We start from the raw sequence: 15,679 nt of genomic DNA, 5'->3' as shown, positions 1-15,679 counted from the left end.
ACAGCATCTTAATATGATTTGTGAAGATTATACTCCACCCTTTCATTTAATAAATACAACTTTAAACAAAATGCCACTATATAGAACTTGTATGTTGGTATTTGTGCATATGCCATTTCAGTTTGTGTGATCTGTTTCGATGCAACGAGTGATAAACACTTTGATTAAAATGGTTGAGAGCAGTATATGTGAGATTTAATACCATGTTTAATCTACAGATAGTCCATCTGCAGGTAGTTATTCATGAGACTCAACTGACATCATGTCTCAGGGGAGCTTGTGATCTCTGGGTTATGCACTGTTTGACCATTGCCGACTGGTCACTAGTTGAGTGGAAAGAGAACTACTAGCTGCTATCCATTTTCAACAAGTGATCACGATAATCTACCTGTGTTTCAACGTCCCATCAACATTCAAGAATTATTGCTCGAAGAGGCTTCTGTGTAACAAATAGGAGCGGAATCAAGATCAGCCATGTTGTTTTCCCTATCTGAACAAGCTGCCAACACCATACATAAAGGGACCGTCTTAATCATTCTTATACAATTAACTTTTACAATAGACAACAGGGGCAGGATAAGGCCATTCGGCCCTTCGAGCCAGCACCACCATTCATTATAATCATGGCTGATCATCCACAATCAGTATCCTGTCCCTGCCTTATCTCCATAATACTTGATTCCACTATCTTTAAAAGCTGTACCTATCTCTTCTTGAAAGTGTCCAGAGACTTGCCCTCCACTGCCTTCTGGGGCAGAGCATTCCATATATCCACCACTCTCTGGGTGAAGAAGTTTTTCCTCAACTCTGTTCTAAATGCCCTATCCCTTATTTTTATACTGTGTCCTCTGGTTCTGGACTCAATCATCAGCAGAAACATGGTTCCTGCCTCCAGAGTGTCTAATCCTTTCATAATCTTATACGTCTCAATCAGACCCCTTCTCATCCTTCTAAGCCATGTCCCGGTACAGCTGCAGATGGACCTCTTTGCTCCGATACTCAATTCCTCTTGAAGGCCAGCATGCCATTGGCTTTCTTCACTGCCTGCTGTACCTGCATGCTTGCGTTCATTGACTGATGTACAAGAACACCTGCATCTCGTTGTACTTCCCCTTGACCTAACTTGACTCCATTTCGATAGTAATCTGCCTTCTTGTTCTTGTCACCAAAGTGGATAACCACACATTTATCCACATTAAACAGCATCTGTCATGCATCCGTCCACTCACCTAGCCTGTCGAAGTCACCCTGTATTCTCATAACATCCTCCTCATATTTCACACTGCCACCCAGCTATGTGTCATTGGCAAATTTGCTAACATTACTTTTCATGCCTTCATCTATATCATTAATGTATATTGTAAACAGCTGCTGTCCCAGCACCGAACCTTGTGGTACCCCACTGGTCACCACCTGCCATTCTGAAAGGGACCCGTTTATCACTAGTCTTTGCTTCCTGTCAGACAGCCAGTTTACAACCAAAGTCAGTATTTTGCCCACAATACCATGTGCCCGAATTTTGCTCACTAATCTCCTAAGTGGGACTTTATCAAAGGCTTTCTGAAAGTCCAGGTAGACTACATCCACGAGTTTTCCCTCGTCCATTTTCATAGTTACGTTCCCAAAAAATTCCAGAAGATAAGTCAAGCACAATTTCCCCTTCGTAAATCCATGCTGACTCTGACCTATCCTGTTGCTGCTGTCCAAATGAATCGCAATTTAATTTTATAATTCTTTCCCACCACTGACGTCTGGCTAACCGGTCGATAATTTCCATTTTCTCTCTCCCTCCTTTCTTGAAAAGTGGGACAACATTAGCCACCCTCCAATCCGCAGGAACTGATCCTGAATCTAGAGAACATTGGAAAATGATTACCAATGTGTTCACAATTTCTAGAGCCACCTCCTTAAGTACCCTGGGATGCAGACCATCAGGACGTATCAGCCTTCAGACCCAACAGTCTATCCAACACCATTTCTTGCCTAATATAAATATCCTTCAGTTCATCCATTACCCTAGGTCCTTCAGCCACGATTACATCTGGGAGATTGCTTGTGTCTTGCCTAGTGAAGACAGATCCAAAGTACCTATTCAACTCTTCTGCCATTTCCTTGTTCCCATTAAATAAATTCACTCGTTTCTGTCTTCAAGGGCTCAATTTTAGTCTTAACCATTTTTTTTCCACACACCTAAAAAAAACTTTGACTATCCTCCTTTATATTTTTCGCCAGTTTTCCTTCGTACCTCATTTTATTCTCTGCGTATTGCCTTTTTAGTTATCTTCTGTTGCTCTTGAAAAGCTTCCCAGTCCTCCGGCTTCCCGCTAATCTTCGCTCGGTTATACTACTTCTCTTTTATCTTTATAGAGTCCTTAACTTCTCTCGTCAGCCACGGCCATCCCTGCCTCCCCTTAGGATCTTTTTTCCTCCTTGGAATGAACTGATCCTGCATCTTTTGCATTATATCCAGAAATACCTGCCATTGTTGTTTCACTGCCATCCCGGCGAGGGTATTGAACCATTGAACTTTAGCCAGCTCCTCCCTCATAGCTCCCTCGTTCCTACAATACTGACACTTCCAATTCTCCCTTCTCCCTCTCAAATTGCAGATCAAAAATTATTGTATTATGGTCACTACCTCCTCATGGCTCCTTTACTTCGAGGTCCCTGATCAAATCCGGTTGGTTGCACAACACCAGATCCAGAATGGCCTCCTCCCTGGTAGGCTCCATACTGACTCTACATCTCCTGATTCTATGTCTCCACTCGCAAGGGACTGGAGATTTTATATTTCTTCACATTTATAATTTCATATTTTTTCACTATTTTTATTATTACTTCATTTCATATTTCTTTACTTCTGACTATTTTAAATACAACAGGTTTTCTTATGCTACATCAGTGACGACATTTCAAAGGTAGTTTAGCTGCCTATAAAGTACTTTTTATGCCTGAGACCATAAAATGTGCTACATAAATGCAGTTCTTTCTTTTATTAACTGCTGTAGTTGTGTGTTTCTTTGCCAATGGAGGATTGGCTACAATTACGCAGAGTAACATAAGTGAAATACATTTCCATGACAAAATTCCAAACCATGGTTACTCAATTAGAATAATAAAATATTGGCTGTTTGCAACCGAACACTGTAGATGAGCGAGCGTCACTTAGTCAGTAAAGTACCAAATAAATATGTTCCCGACATGGAGAATACAAATGAAAACTACGGTAATGCTCACAGGAAATTGGACAATGTTCTATTTTATGATCACAGCAATGCCATATCATCAACACATGCTTTAATAGATAATAAGTCACTCTGCGATATTTATTCATTTGTTTTTCATTCTCAAGATCATCTTGGCAAATCCTGTGAACCGGGACCACTTAGTTAGGACTTAATTCGCATTTTTTTCCACCTATAATATCCATGGTTTATCCATCTCCACTCTATGTTTGTCTGCAGGAAGATGAGTTGACAGGGGGTTTACAGTTTTAATTCATACAGATGTTTGTAAACATCTGTCTGTAGCTAGAATCTATGCTGTTGTAATAAATAGGTATTCTTGTTAAGAACAGAAAAGTGAAAACTGCCGGGTTAGAAAGTTCCAGCTACGCGCTTACCTGATGGAAATGCATTGACTGTGATATTAATATATATAATTGTTAAATGAGAATACTGACGAATTTTGCTTATTGTTTCTGTGATGATCTAAACAATCCATTTGTCAACACTATAAAGTAGATATTGTTATTGTAAACACCCCTGAAAATGCAAAGAAAATTTCAAGAGGGGCCAAATAAGTAGTGTTGGGGAACAAAGAAATGGCAGAGGAACTGAACAAGTATTTTGCATCAGTCTTGAGGTTGGAAGGCACCAGTAGTAGAGCTTTAAGGGAGTCTGAAGCAGAAGTGAGTGCAGTGGCCATCACTAAGGAGAAGGTACAGGGGAAGCTGAAGGGTCTGTGTGGAATTTGTACATTCTCTCCATGTCTGCATGTGTCTCCGCCAGGTGCTCTGATTTCCATCCACAGTCCAAAGATGTGCAGGCAAGGTGGATCAGCCGTGGCAAATGTGAGCTTGCCGGGAAAGAGTACAGGGCTGGGTCTTGGTGGGATGTTCTTTGCGGAGGTGGTGCAGACCCAATGGCCTCTTTCCGCTCTGTAGGAATTCTATAATTCAGAGAAGATGGTAAATTACATGGACCAGATGGACTGTCCCCCAGAGTTCTGAAGGAGATAAGTGAGAAGACCATTGGTGATCTTTCAGGAATTACTGGAGTCAGGGTGGGTCCCAAAGGAGTGCAAAATGGCAAATATAACACCCCTGTTTAAAATGGAGGGAGGCAAAAGATGAGAAATTACAGACCTGTTAGCCTGGCGCTGGTCATTGGGTCAGATTTCAGAGTCTATTATTAAGGATGAGACCAGACAATGCTTGGAAGTACATGGCAATACTTGGAAATACATGGTAAATTGGGCTGAGAAAACACAACTTTGTCAAGGGAAGGTCTCTGTTAGTTTCTTTGGGAATGTAACCAGTGAGTCAAAACCAAAGAGAGCCATTGAACTTTATCTATTTGGAATTCCAGAAAGCCTTTGACAAGGTGACACACAGGAGCCTTCAAAATAAAAAATGAGCTTATGGTGTTCGGGAGTAGGTACTGGCATGGACAGAGGATCGGCTAACTGGCAGAATGCAGAGAGTGGCAATAAAAGGGTCTTTTTCAGGATGGCAGCCAGCAACTACAGGAGTTCCGCACTCATCAGAGATCAGACTACAGCCATTCACGTTATACATTAGCAATCTCGACAAAGGAACTGATGGTATTGTTGTCCACAGGGCGTTGTTGCTAAGTCTGCAGATGACATTTCGATAGGTGGAGAGGCAAGTAGTGTTGAGGAAGTGGGGAGGTCACAGAGAGTCTGTAGAGATGGGCAAGTACAGGCATAGACTATTTTCTAAATGGGGAAAGGCTTCAGAAATCTGAACCACAAAGATGCCCCAGTTCAGGATTCTTTTAACATGCAGGTTCAGTTGGCAGTTGGGAAGGCAAATGCAATATCAGCATTCATTTCAAGACGGCAAAAATATAAGAGCAGAGATGTATTGCTGAGGCTGTGTAAGGCTCTGGTTATCTTGCATTTGGAATATTAAGAGCAGTTTTTGGCCATCTATCTAAAGATGGATGTGCTGGCCTTTGTCAGGGTCTAGAGGAGGTTCTCAAACATAATCCTGGGGATGAAGGCACTGTCACGTGAGGAGTGGCTGAGAACTCTGGGTCTGTACTCGATGGAGTTTAGAAGGACGAAGGGGGTCACACTGAAGGTCAGTCAGGACTGGATAGAGTGGACATGGAGATGATGTTTCCACGAGTAGGAGAGACCAGGACCTGAGGGCACAGCCTCAGAGTCAAAGGGACCACCTTTCAGGATGGAGGTGAGGAGGAATTTCTTCAGTCAGAAAGTTGTGAATCTGTGGAACTCATTGATGCAGAAAGCTGTGGAGGCCAAGTCAGAGTTGATTTCAGGCATAGATAGATATGTTCTTGCTTAGTGAGGACACAGGAGGTTGAGAATGACAGATCCCACTCAATGGGCTGAATGGTCTAAATCTGTTCTGAAATCTGAAGGTCGAAAACACTGGAATGTTAGTTCAGTGTTATTTTTATTGCACTGCAAGGACAGTATCTCTCCAAAAGACCTAACAAATTTTCCCACTCTGTTGTTGCAAACATATTCAATAACTAGCAACAATGCTCCTATAGTGCCTCCCTCAGCCGACGCTAGTTAGTTCTACACTCATCGTAACTGCACGTGTTTGCCACCACTGAAACATCCCGGTATTACTGGCACTAGTGCCATGTTTAAAGGCTATTGTGAACCAGTAAAATACCCAGAATCCAGAACTGCCTTGTACAGTTCATAGCAATTGTCCCAGACAGGGCAGGAAAGGGGAAATTAGCACCTTATTTACAGTTAGAGACCTGGAGGTCCTGGTGGATGGATTGGTGCAGTGGAGGACTGTCCTCTTTCCCAAGCACAAGCACAGGAGGCCACAACACAATATTCAGCCAGACTCATCTGAGGCTGTCCAGTGTCAATGCAGTCTCAACCACCAAAAGAACCATACAGCAGTGCTGCAGGATCAGTGACCTCTGCTCCAATGGAAGAGGATCCTCATTGGTCTGTGCTACCTCACATTCACACTCTCTCTAATTCTGCACCACCCTTCAGCACAGCTCATGTAATACCATTCTCACCAAAGCATTCAATGTCTGTCTTCGCTTGCTCTCGTCTACTTGAGGCCCCAAGGCTATTATTCCTGTATGTTCTCTGTGCCTCTTGCTCTCACCCAGGAGACCTCACCTCCCTTCCCAAACATACATGAGCACTAACAAATGCACCAGCTCATTTCATCTCACTCAATTCCTCCCTTTGTTTCATTCCAGGAAAAACAGCCCACAGTAGGGCAGAAAGAGCTAACACAGGTAGTGAGGTGTCTAATGTTTGACTTCTCACAACCTATGACGACAGTGTCCTGACCATGGTCATTCTGAGCAGCCAACTAATTGCATCCAAGCCCCTCGAGTGATATCAGACAATGCCCTGGAGTTACCTAGATCTGCTGCCTGAAAGTGCCTCGCTTGACTGGAGACCATTCCCCTCGGAACCTGAAGCATGACCACGTGGTTGGAGACAATGCAATGCCTTCTGTGCTTCTGCAGCTGGCACAGACTGCAGGTGTGAGATCAACATATCACGGTGCTGAACGGCAACACATCCACTCCTTTGATTGATGACTGCTAACAAGCATGACAAGCTGTCTGGCTTGGTCTCGATGCTAAAAAGTTAATCAACATAGTAGCGTTATGAGTCTGTTAGATGTGGCGGAGGGGCAAACCTTAAGAAGACAAGGCAAATGAAGACAAGGCAGAGGAGCTGTTAGCATTCATGCAGGGACACAATGAGAGTTGAGAGCTCAAGCAAGGTGTCCTGATGTGTAACATGGCCCAATACATGAATGGGTGCCTGTCCCTGCATCCAAAAGTGCCCTGGCAGTAGCACTGCAATGAGGGGGGCTGCTGCAATCCAGAATGCAGCAATGAAGTACAGAAGAGTACTGAAAGCAGATCTGTGATGTGCCATGATGTTCTGAGGCTGGAACATGTCACATGTCAAAACTGTGGACATGGGGTGATCCTGATGGGTGTGGCTGCAGATGCTGCGGACTAGTGCCCAAGTTGGAGGTGCAGAGGAGCATCGAGCAATGTGGAAGCACCACACACCCACTCAGAATTTCATGTCGTTAATTCGGAGCATCCAGTTTCTGTCTGGCAGGTAGAAAAAGGGAATAAGTACTAATGAGGTGGTACTGGGAAATAGTGCATGTCGTTCAGTGCTCCCTAGCGAGAATTTCAGCTCAATATCTACAATTTCCCTGGAAAAGGCAACATTTTGGTTTTGACATCCTGAAGCAGCTTGAGCTGCTATCAATATGAAGGGTACGCACCTAATGAAGAATGTCAAAATTGACAGTCGCAATAACAATTTAATATTGGAACACATCTCATGCAGACAAAGCTCAATTTTATATTAATGGTAAATTCAAGGTGATTGGGGTGGATAGGAGGACACCGAAAGTTTAACCCTGGACGTCCATTGCCAAGTCCTAGAATTGTATCCAGCCTGGACTGAAAGAAAATAAAATTCTCTCCGCTTGCAAGGATTCCCCAATATACTGTCACAGTCCTAATACATTTCCAAGTGAAGTGCATAACATTATTCCTAAATGGAGTTTACTAAACAATCTGACTGAGATAAGCTGAACGACAATTAGTCTGGAAAATACCACAATGGCACAGTTAATGCTCTTCAAGATACTGGCTAGGTTAAAAAGTCTCAGTTATGAGATAGACTGGTATGCTGGGTTTGTTTTCCTTGGAGCAGAGGAGGCTGAGGTTGGGGTTGGGATCTGATTGAGGCAAAGAAAATTATGACAGGCACGGGCAGAATACATTGTGAGAATCCTTTCTCCATGGCACATGTGTCTAAGACCAGATGGCACAAGTTTACGGTGAGGATTAAATGCTTTGGAGGAAGTCTGAGGAAAAGCTTTTTCATCTAAAAAGTGGTAGACGTATGGAGCACGCTGCCTGAGAGGGTAGTTGAGGCAGGTATTCTCAACATTTAAAAAGCATCTGGGATGAGCATTTAAAATGCTCGGTCAAGTAGGCTGTGGAACAAGTGCAGATAAATGAGATTAGTGCAGCTTGGTGTATGTTGGGAGGCATAGACACGGTGTTTCTATGCTGTATGACTCTACGAGATTGAGGGTCACATAAAAATTTATTCTACATCTGGCCGTTTATTCCTTGACATTAACTGGATGATGTTCATATTGTGTACTTTATACACGTCTTTCTCCAGCACTAACATTTGTCACCGTGAAGAGCATTACAATCAGAGTGTCGAGATGTCTACATGATCCTGTACAGATCTGACCAAATGGATTCCAAAGTATATCAGTTTCAATTTTACGATTTAAAACAAAAATCGCTAAAACTTTCAACTACTTTATCTGTTTAAGTGAAATGAAATTAGAACATACTGAAACCTTATGTCAACAATACCAGGATTGATTTTAATCAGTCGACAATCTTCATATTCACTGAACGGATCATATACATATCAAAATCTAATCCGTCGGATGCAGTTTAAATGCACCTTAGGAGAATCTAAACATACTACATTAAAGTGTAAATCATACATACGTATCAAATACGTTCAGCAGCCAGTTCAGACACATGTCGACACAGAGTGGCACATTGACCAAGTCCTTGTGGTTTTGTTCCAAAACATCATAAATGGACGTTAAACAGTTGATTACTTCAGTCACATTCAGAAGTTGCTCGGTTTGTGTCAATTTGTGTTGATCAAAGACGCGTTGCGCTGTGTGCAACTCCAACAGATCCACTACAAAGGAGGAAGAAAACTAACTTTGATTACAGTTTTAACTTATTGAGCTATCAAATAAAATTAATTCCTGTATTTGGCCTAGAAATAAATACAATGATTCACAAAAGTACTCTGGAATGAAGGAAACAGGCCATTTCCTTCTCAAATGCACGATGTCAAATCTAACTCGGGAACCGTCAGTGATAATGTATGGTTTAGAAGGGGTGGACACTAGGAAGTTGTTTCCGTTAGGCGGGGAGACTAGGACCCGTGGGCACAGCCTTAAAATTAGAGGGGGTAAATTTAAAACTGAAATGAGACGACACGTCTTCAGCCAGAGTGGTGGGCTTGTGAATTCATTGCCGCAGATTGCAGTGGAGGCCAGGACGTTGGATGCCTTCCAGGCAGAGATCGACAAATTCTTGATCCCAAAAGGAATCAAGGGCGAGGGGGAGAGTGCAGGGAAGTGGTGTTGAAATGCCCATCAGCCATGATTTAAATTGCAGAGTGGACTTGATGGGCCGAATGGCCTCACTTCCACTCCTATGTCTTATGGTCTTATGATGCTGGTCATATTCTGTCGTTTGGTTCAGTAATTTCTGCAGAACAATGGTGGAGGAACAGTAGCTTTGTATGTTATGAAGCCCTCCTTTATATTTATGAAGCAGGACTCAGTACAATTTAAACTAAAACATCCATCTCTTTCAACCGACGTGCATTCTCACTACATCCAAATCCAAAGTACAAACTAATTGGCTCTTTACTCGTTTCAAATAGTGGATCTTACAACCCCTATTTCACTGCTGGTAATCAGCATTCATTTAAATCACACTAGGTTGCAGCTATGAAGTGTGTTAATCACACATTCTTGTTCATTTTAAAAAGGCGCTCTGTTACCTCGGTTTTGAACTAGATTTCTCTTATAATTTTGCTCTTTTGTCATACACATGGTATGTTCTACAGCGTCTACCAAAAACAATTAGTAGTTAAACAAGTATCAATTCAATTTTAGTTCACATGATGCCAACAAAATCTGGCAAACATGGTCAAAACATGGAATGCCAATCGAACCACTCCAAATACAACAGAACCTCCATAAATAAAATCTAATGGCAATATGAGGAATGAAGCTCCCAGAGATATGCATTCATCTGAGTGAAATCGTTGATTTTCTCGGCTTCTAACCCTTTCACAGGCAGAGAGATCCTGGCCCATGAACCTTCACTGCTTGAAAAAAATTCCCCTCGACATCGCCCTACATCTTTTCCCCAAAACATGAATGCATTCCCTTCTCCTTGTAACATCATCCACCAGCCATGGGAACACAGCCTCTCCACGTTTATCTTATCCCAACCAATCATAATCCTTTATGTCTCCATTAACTACTTATTAATCCCCTGTACTCCAATGAAAATAGCGTTAGCTAAATTTGTTGATAAAATGTCACAATCCTAAAACAGGTTGGGTAAATTTCATCATTATTACTCAATATTACCAAAATTATTACTCTTGAAGTTTAGTCACCAGATTTGGGTGCATCATTCCAGTCCTATTCCAAGGTTCAGGATAACTTCTTTGTTTTAGCACTGCATGAGCTACATTATAAAGCCCCATCCCACAGATACGAAGGTGGGAAGAAACACATAAAATCTGGAGGGCACTGTGTGTACATGTGTGGAAGTTCTGGGGAACTGTCAAGCAGCCTGCCTATCCTTTGACCTCCTGAGACTAATTGATGGCAATTTAAGGGATCCCCTCTATTGCGTAAGGAGATAGATGTCAATCAGGAAGGCAGTCAGCTTTACATGCACAATCCAGCCTCGAAAAACTGAGTTGGTAGGGGATCCTCATCCACAGGCCCCTTGGCCTGATCCAAGGCACTTCACGCCCTTAAACTCTCATCCAACGTTTCAACAACCCCGAACAACCCTCGACCACTCCGCACCTCTAGTCCGGGACCTGCCATCCAGCCATCAGCAACTTCAGACTCTTCTGGGCTCTAAGTGGCCAGGAGTTCTACAAGGTAGAACTTCCATCCAAGAGGGCGCCCCATGTCCTGCCTCCAGCCATTTAATGCTGCAGGGCAGCTGTGAAGAGCATGGGCAGGGTCCCATTTGGCATTTCAACTGGGAGACACCTGAGCAGGAGTGGGGGCAACAGCACCATGTCGAGTACTATTCACCAGACCAAAACTTCCATATCCTCAGCATTCTCTCCAATGTTCTGCCAATTCAACAGTCAGTGCCCAAGGTTAGTGGGAAACCAGAAATAAGGAAAGATTTCAAAGCCGAGAAATAGAAAAGAAACCGACAATAAGAGCTTATTTAAACAAATGAAAAGGAAGGAAGAGGTCAAAGTGAACGCAGATCCCTTAAAGAATGGAGGCTGCAAAAATAATAATGGGGAATCAGGAAATGGCAAATGAGACAAATAAATACTTTATGTCAGTCTTCACAGCAAAAGGCACAAATACCATCTCAAAAATATTTAGTGAACAAAGAGCAAAAAGCAGACAAGAAATATCACCAGAGAAAAGGTGCTCGGGAAACTAATGGGGTTAAAGGTCGATAGGTATCTGGGACCTGATGTACTCTGTGCTAGTATATTAAAAGATGTAGCTAGTGCGGCCTTACTTGAAATACTGCGTGCAGTTCAGGTCGCCCCATTACAGGAAGGATGTGGAAGCATTGGAAAAGGTTCAGAGGAGATTTACCAGGATGTTGCCTGGTCTGGAGTGAAGGTCTTATGAAGAAAGGCTGAGGGACTTGGGTCTGTTCTCATTGGAGAGAAGAAGGTTAAGAGGGGATTTAATAGAGACATACAAGATGATCAGTGGATTAGATCGGGTGGGCAGTGGGAGTCTTTTTCCGAGAATGATGACTTCAGCTTGTACAAAGGGGCACAGCTTCACATTCAGGGATAATAGATTTGAGACAGATGTCAGAGGCAGGTTCTTTACTCAGAGAGTGGTAAGGGCGTGGATCGCCCTGCTGGCCAATGTGGTTCACTCAGCCACATTCGGGGCATTTAAACAGTCCTTGGGTAAGCAGATGAGTGCTGATGGGCTGGTGTCGCGGGGTGGGCTTATATTAGTTCACTGGTCTGTGCAACAACAAAGCCCGAAGGGCCTGTTCTGCGCTGTATCGTTCTATGTTCTAACCCCCCACCAGCACTCATCTTCACTGGTTTCATCCTCGCCGCTTCGAACTGTCTGTCTCCTCTCGAACTATCTTCTCAGCTATCCATCTTCAATCCGCCTCCCCCTCTCTCCATATTTATTTCAGAATCCCTTCCCCTGCCCCATTTCTGAAGAAGGGTCCAGATTCCAAACATCAGCCGTCCTGTTCCTCTAATGCTGCTTGGCCTGCTGCACTCATCCAGCTCTACACCTTGTTTCTTCAGATTATCCAGCATCTGCAGTTCCTACTATCTCTGAAGAGATTTTCTTTCTCTTCTCCCACAGCAGTCTTGGAAACAACTCATATGGGCGTGGGGATTTGTTCACTTTTAAACCAGCCAATAATTTCAATTTCACCCTGCATCTTCCTGCTTTATAGACATCAATGCTCCTCCTTGAAGGGAGGACAGATGGGAGGTACTTGTCGACTGTATCGATGCTCTTCAGTTCTGAACACAGATTGCCCCATCACCCTTCGTACACCCCGGTTTCTAATTGGCCCTACTCTTTCCCTGGTTATTCTCCTGCTTGATATGCCTGCAGAATATCTTGATATTCTTTCCAATCTTGGCCACCACCGTTTCTTCACACTTCATTTTTATACGTCACTAGTCATCCATTCATTTGCTCCCTTTGCACTTGTCATAAACATGTCCTGAACATTCCTCAAGATCCAGGGTTCTCCAGGCTTGTTGATCATAAATTTCACCCAAAACGGAACATAGCTGGCCTTTACTCTCCCAGTTCCTTTTCTGCTGTAGATTCGCCCTCAACCAACTTCCCAAAATATTACACCCAGATCCTGCCTTGTTTCAGTCAAATATGCCTTACCCCAAACCAAAAACATTTTTTTTTAAACAGATCTCCTCTCCCACGTTGAAAATTCTGTTGTCATGGTCACTATCACTAAAGCACTTAGCCACTGTCACCTTGAACACTGCCTTTGTGTCCCAGAAGTAGGTCCAGCATTGCACCGTCCCTTACAAGCTCGTCTACATGGTGATGTTAAATAATCTCTCAAATGTATTTAAAGAATTATTTCCCAAGTCAAACTTTTATGTTATCTCAATTAATGTTGTGCAGTTGAAATCCCCGAATATAATCTTTATATTATTATTTTCTCACCCCTCAGTGAATTACCTGCTCTTCAATTGCCCACTGCTTGGAGGCCGACAGCTTAAATTCCTCACCACATTAGCAAACCCTTGTGCAAGGATTTTGGTTCCTTTCTGCTTCAGCTGCAGACCAGCCAACTTGCAGAGGATATACCATCCCCACAAATTGTCCTTCAGATCCATGTGTCTAAATCCCTCCCCAAACACAAACACTTGAGCCAAGCATTCATCTGTTTTCTTCCCCTTTTTCTTGCCTTCTCAGCATGTGGCACCAGGAATAATCCAGAGATTGCAACTTTAGAGGTTCTGCTATTTAATCCACTGCCTAGCTCTCGGAACACTTGATGCAAGACCTAATCACTCATCTTACCAAAGTGTACATCGAGCTGCGTCTTACAGTCCTCCTCCTTCAGGATATTTTTAATGACATTGTTGATCTGGTTAACACACCATAATGGAGTCACATCAATGACTGTGAAAAATCTGGTCTACCCAGATCGTCGCAATGGGCAAAAAAGCACACCAATGTCTCTACTTCCCAGGAGGCTAAGGCAATTCAAATATAAAGGGCAACTTTCATTGATGTACCAGAGAAAGCATCCTATCTGGATGCATATCATAGCATGGTTTGGCAACTGTTCTTCCTAAGAAAACAACAGACTCCAGAGTCATGAACACAGCACAGTGCATCATGCAAATCAGCCTTCCACTCATTCATTCCACCTATACTTCCTGCTGCCTCGGGAAAGCAACTGAAATAATCAAAGGTCTTTCTCACCCGCCAATTACACTCTCTTCTACCCTTTTCTGAAGGGAAGGTGTCAAAAACTTTGTATTCATGTGTGAACAGATCCCAGAAAAGCTTCTTCACCACTGTTATTGGACATCTGAATAGAACTCTTAAAATTTTAAATCTAATTTTGATCTTGCTCTCTGTGCATCTTCTCTGTTGCTGTCATTATGTTCCATTTCACTAATGCACCTTGTATGGTATGATCTGTCTATACTGCATGCATCACAGAACTTTTCACTGTACCTAGGCATATGTAACAATGAATACTCTAATCAAATTGACTGTGTGCAAGAGAGAGGTGAACATATGATTGTGTTCAAGAGTGCAAAGACAGTGCACGAAAGTGTGAGTGTGCGCAGGACAGAATGTGTGCGCCAGTGACTGTGCTCAAGAGCGTGTAAACGAGAGTCAGCACAAAAGCGAGTGTAACAGCATGCATGAGGCAGTGAGAGTGTCTGTGAGAGCGAGTGAGCTTGAGAGCAAGTGAATTTGTAACCCCAAGTGTGTGAGGGAGAGTTTTGTGTGTGTGTGTCTGTGTGTAGTTGAGTGTATGAACATTGGCAAAAGATCCTGCGAACAGGGCATGCAAGTGTGCCACGGAATGTGTGCAAGACCATGCATGATTGTATGACAGTATGGAGTATGAATGTGTGAGAACGTGACTCTGTGTGTGTGTGTCTGTCCGTGTGTGTCTGCCCGCGTGTGTCTGTCCGTGGTCAGTGTGTGTGGATAGTATGTTTGTGCATGAGGGATAGGATATGCATGTGCAACATAGTGTGACTGTGAACTTCTGTTTGTGCCTGAGTGAAGTGTTGGGGGAGAATAGGGAGAGGAGAGATCGAGAGAGCGTATGTGAGAGAGATGAGATGAGGAGAGGAATAAGAAATGATGAGTGGTCAATACCTGGAGGTAAAAAAGAACAGTGTGAGAGTGTTAATAGAAGCCGCTGGATAGAATATGGAGGCTAAAATAGTATCAGAGATAATGGGAACTGCAGATGCTGGAGAATTCCAAGATAATAAAATGTGAGGCTGGATGAACACAGCAGGCCAAGCAGCATCTCAGGAGCACAAAAGCTGACGTTTCGGGCCTAGACCCTTCATGAAAGGTCTAGGCCCGAAACGTCAGCTTTTGTGCTCCTGAGATGCTGCTTGGCCTGCTGTGTTCATCCAGCCTCACATTTTATTATCTTATAATATGGAGGCTATTGTTTTACTGATGGTACTGAATGAAAAGCAAGTGACACCTCTACTTGTTAGGGGACAGGAGATGTGCATTCGAGAAGGAGATACAGTCAAGCCTTGTTAGAGACAGCAGACACATTGAAAATGCACAGAAACTGAAATTAAAGCTTTCTTGTCAATGTGTCAAGAGGTGAGACAAATATGACGGGCTAATATTGTACCTTTGTGCTCAGTAAAATCATAGAATCATGAATCAGAGAATCCTTACAGTGTGGAAACAGGTCCGTCAGTCCAACACAACCACACTGCCCCTCAAAGCATCCCACCAAGACCCATCCACCCATAACTCACCTAACCTACACATCACTGAACACCTTGGGAAATTTAGCATGGCCAATCCACCGACCTTGCACGTCTTTTGACTGTGGGAGGAAACTGGAGCACCCAGAGAAAA

General features: G+C 43.2%; 1 protein-coding gene across 4 annotated transcripts in view; it reads right to left on the bottom strand.

Annotated features, from left to right (window-relative positions):
- The window catches only part of LOC132208052 (uncharacterized), a 93,875-nt gene that overhangs the window by 62,264 nt on the left and 15,932 nt on the right, over positions 1 to 15,679 (bottom strand). For 2 of the 4 annotated variants that reach the window (XR_009444165.1, XM_059643795.1), the window contains exon 3: positions 8,772 to 8,973. Coding sequence is in view for 3 of the 4 variants with exons in the window: in XM_059643795.1 (XP_059499778.1) it covers positions 8,934 to 8,973 (40 nt within the window). In the remaining variant the exon portion in view is untranslated. Of the gene's footprint in view, positions 1 to 3,292; positions 3,459 to 6,779; positions 6,842 to 8,771; positions 8,974 to 15,679 lie in introns of those variants that run through there. The other 2 variants (XM_059643798.1, XM_059643797.1) reach the window with 2 other exon arrangements.

The sequence above is a fragment of the Stegostoma tigrinum genome, unplaced genomic scaffold, assembly GCF_030684315.1.
Source record: "Stegostoma tigrinum isolate sSteTig4 unplaced genomic scaffold, sSteTig4.hap1 scaffold_273, whole genome shotgun sequence".
Lineage (NCBI taxonomy): Eukaryota > Metazoa > Chordata > Chondrichthyes > Orectolobiformes > Stegostomatidae > Stegostoma > Stegostoma tigrinum.
The sequence above is the reverse complement of the archived record's forward strand: the minus strand, read 5'-3'. Positions and strand labels throughout refer to the sequence as shown.